The 8,034-nt window shown below is 41.0% G+C and overlaps 1 protein-coding gene across 1 annotated transcript in view; it reads right to left on the bottom strand.

Annotated features, from left to right (window-relative positions):
• Positions 1 to 302: 302 nt before the first annotated feature.
• Positions 303 to 8,034, bottom strand: part of LOC117530530 (gastrula zinc finger protein XlCGF46.1-like) — a 40,343-nt gene continuing 32,611 nt past the window's right edge. The window contains exons 3-4 of the mRNA XM_034193424.1: positions 2,763 to 2,938; positions 303 to 2,447 (exon numbers count right to left, since the gene is read on the bottom strand). Coding sequence (XP_034049315.1) covers positions 1,434 to 2,447; positions 2,763 to 2,938 — 1,190 coding nt within the window. The 3' untranslated portion in view covers positions 303 to 1,433. The remainder of the gene's footprint in view (positions 2,448 to 2,762; positions 2,939 to 8,034) is intronic.

Genomic DNA, 8,034 nt, shown 5'->3' with positions numbered 1-8,034 from the left:
TTGAAATGACTTTAGTTTTGTGTCATGTCTGTGATCTGCTTTTTTTCTACAAAATTAAACAACTGAATGAACATCCTCAGAGGCCGGTGATTCCATAATTTTTGCCAGGGGTTGTACAAGAGTGCAGTGGGCCCCAGACACGGGGTCTAAAACTGCACCCTTAACATTACTGACTTTGTATCCGAGGGGCTCTCTTCAAGATGGTGACCTCTCCTCGAATACTGCCCCACTTCTCAAGTTTGAGTAAGCGAAGCAGTGAGAGATCTTTTTCTTCTCCCCAATGGACCAATTTACAATGATGCAGTTTCACTGGATTCTTTTAGCCCATTGATGGTGTTGTTGTTGGGGTCCAGGATCAGAACTATCTGGTAGATGACACCGCTGATCTGGTGGATGACCCAGCTGAGTGCTGCTACAGAGGAGATGTCTCCCAGCAGCAATGGGAGAAGTTGCACCATTTTCTTCATCTGCCCTGGTGCCTAGGCACTTTGTGGAGGTTTTAGCTGGGGTTTGTTTCTTTTGAAACATCCTCCTACCAAGATCTCTCCTGGCAAACCCCTTCACGGTGGGACAGAGGACACTCGAGGCTTGTGTCCAGTAGGAACTCCAATGAATTATCATTTGTGTCTTCAGGTGGCCATTTTCCTCTAAATCTTTGACCACACTCAGAACAAACAAATGGTTTTTGCCCTTTGTTTTTTCATTTATCTTTGATGTCTTTTTAATAGAATGCAGTGGGCCCCAAACCTGGGGTCTAAAGTTGCACCGTAGGCTCTATAGTTATCCTAACCAGAACTGGCATTGTATCCGAGGGCTCTCTTCAAGATGGTGATTGTTCCCTTAATTGCAGACAACTGCACCTCATGTGCGCTTGGGTGACCGGAAATTGCCTTAAGGTATTTCTTCAGATTCTTCTTCATCAGGCCTGTTGCCCCCACCACAACTGGGATGATATCTAAGTCTTTCAATGACCATGTTGTTCGTAGGTCATTTTTCAGGTCTTGGTATTTCGAGATCTTTCCCCTTTCCGATTGATTCAGGCAGTAGTCATTGGGGAGTGTCACATAGATGATTTTGGCTGTTATCTCTTGCTTGTTCCAGATGACAATATCAGGTTTGATTGTTACTTTCCGTTGGATGAGACTGGTGCTGGCTCATGCTCCCAGACGTGTTCTTTGACTTCCATCTCCAGTTCCTTGCATACCTTCCAGTGGACATATTGACAGGTCTTGTGTCTGGATGTATAATGTCCATCTGCCATGAGGATCTGGCATGCTGAAGTTAGATGGTTTACACTCTCAACAGCTGTATGACAGAATCAGCATTTATCATTTTTTGAGATCTCTGCCATTTTTTTGAAGCCATTTGTTAGAAGTCCCTGATCTTGTGCTCCAATCAGAATTCTTTCTCCATGAAAACCAAGTTCTCCATTTTTAGCCACTGCATTGATCCAAGTTTGTCAATGTATTCCTTTTCGAGTTCTTCTTGGAATCGTCTGACTCTTGTGCCGTTTTCATCTTTCCACTCGATGTTTTCCTTCTCTTTTGCTGTATTGTTCTCTGGTCTGTCTTGAAACTTTTGTTGCAGTCGTGAGACTGTTGTTTTTGCCCTGTATGAATTATCATGTGTGTGTTCAGGCTTCTCTTCTGTCCAAATCTTTGACCACACTCAGAACACATAAATGGTTTCTGCCTTGTATGAACTATCATGTGAACGTTCAGCTGGCTGTTTAATCCAAATCTTTTTCCACACTCAGAACAAACAAATAGTTTTTCCCCTGTATGAGTTATCATGTGTGTGCGCAGGTTGCTCTTTTGTCCAAATGCTTGACCACACTCGGAACAGACAAATGCTTTTTCCCCTGTATGAATTATCATGTGTGTTTTCAGGTTGCACTTTCGTCCAAATCGTTGACCACACTCGGAACAGATGAATGCTTTTTGTCCTGTATGAATTATCATGTGTCTGATCAGGTGGCTCTTTCGTCCAAATCGTTGACCACACTCGGAACAGATGAATGGTTTTTGTCCTGTATGAATTATCATGTGTCTCTTCAGGTAGCGATTTTGCCTAAATCTATGACCACACTCAGAACAGACAAATGGTTTTTGCCCTGTATGAATTAACATGTGTGTGTTCAGGCTGCTCCTTTGTACAAATCTTTGACCACACTCAGAACAGACAAATGGTTTTTGCCCTGTATGAATTATCATGTGTGTGTTCAGGCTTCTCTTCTGTCCAAATCTTTGACCACACTCAGAACAGACAAATGGTTTTTGCCCTGTATGAATTATCATGTGAATTTTCAGGTGTCCCTTTCTTCCAAATCTTTGACCACACTCAGAACAGACAAATGGTGTTTGTCCTGTCTGAATTCTAATGTTTTTGTTCAGATTGCCCTTTTGTTTCTGTCTTTTACGCTGATCAGAACAGCTAAATAGTTTTCTTCTTGCTTGCCGCTCCTTTTGTTGCTCTGAGCTGTTAATGTGGCCAAATGCTTTTCCATATTTAGAGCCTTTGACATCAGTTTCAGTTCCTGAACTGTCTGAACTCCTGCGACCGGTATCTGGTTGTAAATGACTGTTTGGACCTGACTTGCAGGCTGATTGTGGTCCTCCATCGTCCTCTCCATCAGCTTCTGCTGTCAGTGTTCTGTGTACAGATGAGCTGCTGGCTACAGGCTCAGCCTCTGTGCTCTCATCACTTGGGCTTTGATGAAACTGTGATGACTCTGGTTTTTCATCATCATTTTCACTCTTCACAAGGACGGCATTGAAACCAAACTTGGTGAGATTTGCCTCCTCCAGCTGCTGAAGCTGCTCTCCCTGCTGACTTATCCACAGCTTCTCTTCTTTAATGTCCTCCTGGTCAACATACAGATTCCATTCCTGGTGTTCAGGGAGAGTTTCTTTTTTAATCACCACCAACGGCTGAATGTCTGCAAAGAAACAAATTATCAATAAACTGATGGAACTGATAAAGAGGAAATGTGCATCAGGATTTGTTTTAAATTTCACACATTTTCATTCACAGCTTTGTTTTTGACAACTAACTATTGTAATGCTTTATTTCTTTGGATTGCCACAAAATAGTATAGGATGTGTACAGATGGTACTGGATACTGCTCCTCGAGTTTTGATGAAAAGCAAGTTTTATTCCCTTCACTGGCTCCATGTGATTCAAAGAGCAGATTTTAAGGTTTTGTTGCTGACATAAGGCTCTAAACGGTCATGAACTCAACTATCTTGCTGAACTTGTTCAACCTCATGTGCCTCCTCATGCCCTGCAGTCCTTGGATGCAGATTTGCTCTGTGTCTCAAAGGTTAGAAAAAAAGAAGTCAGCAGGCTTCAGAGCCTTTTCTTGCCACATTTCAAATGCCTGTTGGCATTTGAAATGTGAATAAGATTATTTTTACAACATATTTTCTATTGCCTGTAATTAGTTCTATGGTTTTCAATCTCATTATTTTTACTTGTATTTAATTCTTTTGTGTTTTTAATTGATTTATTTTGGGATATGGGGATCTTTGTTTCACCTTCTGGGGTCATCTGACGTATATCTGTGTAAAGGTCACATGACCTAATTAAGCGGCCCTATGTGCATTGAAAGTGCCGCCTTCAAACTACATACCAGTTTTTAAATTCTGTTGATAGACTTAGTATAACTTGAATAATTAATAATAGTAAATGCACAGTTTTTCCTGAATATTATGATCATTTTTGCTGAGCAAATTTGCTGAAATGCACACCAAAGAAAAGTGTGACTTCCTTGTTCAGTTAGCTCCATCAGACTGGAGAGAGAGAGAGGTGAAAAAAGGGCATTCCCTTTATCAGTGGTGGAACAATGCACAACCTAATCCTAAACCAATCAAGAACTGCATTCCCTGGCACGGGTTGGGGATCACACTACGTGGGGATTGGGGGGGTGGTTGACACTGCCTCCAGGAGGACAGCAGGAGGAGTTATACTACTGTGAGTGAGGACTGTGTTCAATCAGTCTTGTTTTGGATAGGAATTGTTTTTGAAGTGGCACAAATAATTTGTGTTGCATCGTATTGTTTTGATAATAGCTGTACAAAAAAAAAAGACCTAAACATTTCCTGCATTTTAATGTAAATAGTTGTATATAACTTTACTGTATTTGTACATATGTCTTTGAAATGTACAATTTATATTTGCATTGTGTTTTATGTGAATTTAGGGTCACTGTGTTTATACATACGGTCTGTCCAAAAAGTATCAGACCTTTTTATTTTTTTCAAAAACCTTATGGATTTGAATCACGTGTGCTTGCATGAGCCAACCTTGAACCTTTGTGCGCATGCGTGAGTTTTTTCACGCCTGTCGGTTACGTCATTCACCTGTGAGCAGGCTTTGAATGAGCACTGGTCCTCCCCCCTCGTTGGATTTTCATTTCGAGGAAAATGTCTGAACGATTGGAGCAGCGCTGAATCAAATTTTTCCAGAAACCGTGAGAGACAGCCAGGTGGAAACCATTCGGAAGATTCAAACGGCTTTCGGTGGCTTTTCAGTTGAGTGAGTATCCGAGGAATTGTGTAAGAGCTGGACATGTCACAACATGTCCTGTGAGACTTCCAACTTCTGCACGTCTTTCATTACAAAATCTCCTGTAACAGTGGAATGTGCCGAAAAAGTGCTGATGTCCACCTCTTCTGAAATTTCTCTGGTAGTCAGACGACGTCCCGGATCAACACAGCGTTCACTTTGGAAATGATCTGGTCATTTCAGCCTGTCGATGGCCGCTCGGAGCGCGGCGCACCCTCCGCCATTGTGCGCTGTCTTTGTAACACTCCTTAATCTGTGTGATGCCCATAGGATCGTCACCGAAAGCCGTCTGAATCTTCCGAATGGTTTCCACCTGGCTGTCTCTCACAGTTTCTGGAAAAATTTGATGCAGCAAAGCTCCAAATTGTTCCACCTCGCAATGAAAATCCAACGAGAGGGGAGGACCAGTGCTCATACAAAGCCTGCTCACAGGCGAATGATGCAACCGACGGGCGTGAAAAAAATCACGCATGCGCATGAAGGTTCCAGGTTGGCTCATGCAAGCACACATGATTCAAATCCATATGGTTTTTGAAAAAAATAAAAAGGTCTGATACTTTTTGGACAGACCTTGTATTATTTAGGACAGAATGGCAGCTTCGTGGTTAGCACTGTTGCGTCACAGCAAGAAGGTCATGGGATCGATTACCACCTGTTGCCTTTCTGTGTGGGGCTTGCATGTGCTCCGCGTGTTTGTGTGGGTGCTCTTTGGGTGCTCCGGCTTCCTCCCACATCCAAAGACATGCAAACTAGGTGAAATGAAAACTTTAAATTGATCCTAGGTGTCTGTGTGTGGGCCTGTGATCGACTGGCATTCTGTCCAGGGTGTACCTTGCCTCATGCCCTATGACTGCTGGAATAGGCTCCAGCCCCCCTGTGACCTTTAATTGGAGTAAGCAGGTATAGAAAATGGATGGATGGATTATTATTACTTAAACAGCTCTCAAACAAGACCTCAAAATTCATCAAATATGACAGAACACATCTATAGTGACATTACAACACATTAAAAATATAAGCCAACTAATTTTATACTTTGTAATGTTGCTGTTTGCAAAAACACATTAATGGACTACAATTCTACACCACTGTTTACCATCACTGGGAACTCAATAAGTAAGCACAGGGAAATATCTAAATGTTGCAAAACATAATTCTGCTCTAACAATAATATTGAAAGATCTGAGGGATCATCCCACCCCTGCACAGTTGTACAATGGTTTAGCACAGGTGGCACGCTGCCACCCACACACACACACCCCAAACGGGATCTGACAGTATGAGGAGAGGTGCTTAGGCTGAAATAAGACTAGAGCTGAAACAACTAATCGATTTAATCAATTAAAATCGATTATTAAAATAGTTGTCAACTAATTTATTCATCGATTAGTTGCTAAATAACTTTCACCGCAAATGTTTCTTTTCTTCCCTGTCAACCGATTCTGCAGCGCGGCTTTGCTTTGAACCTTGAAACAATGAAGCAGTGCTTTGATCTACAACCCCTGGCAAAAATTATGGAATCACCGGCCTCGGAGGATGTTCATTCAGTTGTTTAATTTTGTAGAAAAAAGCAGATCACAGACATGACACAAAACTAAAGTCATTTCAAATGGCAACTTTCTGGCTTTAAGAAACACTATAAGAAATCAGGAAAAAAAAAATTGTGGCAGTCAGTAACGGTTACTTTTTTAGACCAAGCAGAGGGGAAAAAAAATATGGAATCACTCAATTCTGAGGAAAAAATTATGGAATCATGAAAAACAAAAGAACGCTCCAACACATCACTAGTATTTTGTTGCACCACCTGTGGCTTTTATAACAGCTTGCAGTCTCTGAGGCATGGACTTCAGTGTTGCCAGTTACTTTGAAAAAGTAATCCGATTACTGATTACTCCTTGAAAAAGTAACTTAGTTACTTTACTGATTACACAATTGTAAAAGTAACTAAGTTAGATTACTAGTTACTTTTTTAGTTACTTTTCCCAGCTGCCGACAACAACACTCTGCCACCTCAACATGACAATACCTGTTTTGCCAAAACTTACTTTATAGTCACCCTTTCTTGACTTCAATGAAAATAAATACTTGTTTTATAAAAAGTAAAATAAAGACCTCTTTCTTGACCTCATATTTAACTGTTGACAGCACTGTAACAGTAAAACTTGCAATTTCGAACCTACATTGTTTATAAATGTAACTATTAAATTTATTCTAGCATTTTTCTAACATTTAAATTCTCTCTAAATATTTTACTTGTAGAAATTAATATTATTTTAAGTAGTATTAGTAGTTGTAGTAAAAAAAGGCTTCAAAACTGGACCTTTAATCTAGGGGTGTTGTGAGGGGGGCACATCTCTCCCCCACGCCCCCATTCCATCTGGACTCGCCCCTACTTTGGCGTTTGAGCACAAAGAATGGATAACATTTATTTATGCAGAAAACGTGACCAGATTTACAGGTAAGAAAGTTTTATTGTGTTTTCACATCATGTGGTCCTCAGAAAGAGAGTTTAGGTGCATTTGAGTGGAAAATAGTGTTAGTTGTTGACGCATCGCGGAGGATCAGCTGTTTTAACGTGCAGATACGGAGCGGCTTAGCTCAGAATTCTAAATAAAGGAGGAAAAAAAGTATAAAAATGTCTTTGTAAAGGTCAGTGCAGGTGTGCTGATCACCGTGCTTTAAGAGACGACGAGTCGAGCAGCTGCAAAAAACCGTGGATGAAAAGCTCACAGCTCGTTTAAAGTGGGCAGTTCAGTCGAACCCCGACCTCCTGCCCACAGACCAAGTTTAATGCTGCTATCGACCCACAATGAAAAATAATAGTAACGCACAGTGACATGGAGAAGTAACTTTAATCTGATTACTGATTTGGAAAGAGTAACGCGTTAGATTACTCGTTACTAAAAAAGTGGTCAGATTAGAGTAACGCGTTAGTAAGTAACGCGTTACCGGCATCACTGATGGACTTAATGAGTGACAAACAGTACTCTTCATCAATCTGGCTCCAACTTTCTCTGATTGCTGTTGCCAGATCAGCTTTGTAGGTTGGAGCCTTGTCATGAACCATTTTCTTCAACTTCCACCAAAGATTTTCAATTGGATTAAGATCCGGACTATTTGCAGGCCATGACACTGACCCTATGTGTCTTTTTGCAAGGAATGTTTTCACAGTTTTTGCTCTATGGCAAGATGCATTATCATCTTGAAAAATGATTTCATCATCCCCAAACATCCTTTCAACTGATGGGATGAGAAAAATGTCCAAAATATCAACGTAAACTTGTGCATTTATTGATGATGTAATGACAGCCATCTCCCCAGTGCCTTTACCTGACATGCAGCCCCATATCATCAATGACTGTGGAAATTTACATGTTCTCTTCAGGCAGACATCTTTATAAATCTCATTGGAACGGCACCAAACAAAAGTTCCAGCATCATCAACTTGCCCAATGCAGATTCGAGATT

Source organism: Thalassophryne amazonica, chromosome 18, assembly GCF_902500255.1.
Source record: "Thalassophryne amazonica chromosome 18, fThaAma1.1, whole genome shotgun sequence".
NCBI classification, from domain to species: domain Eukaryota; kingdom Metazoa; phylum Chordata; class Actinopteri; order Batrachoidiformes; family Batrachoididae; genus Thalassophryne; species Thalassophryne amazonica.
The sequence above is the reverse complement of the archived record's forward strand: the minus strand, read 5'-3'. Positions and strand labels throughout refer to the sequence as shown.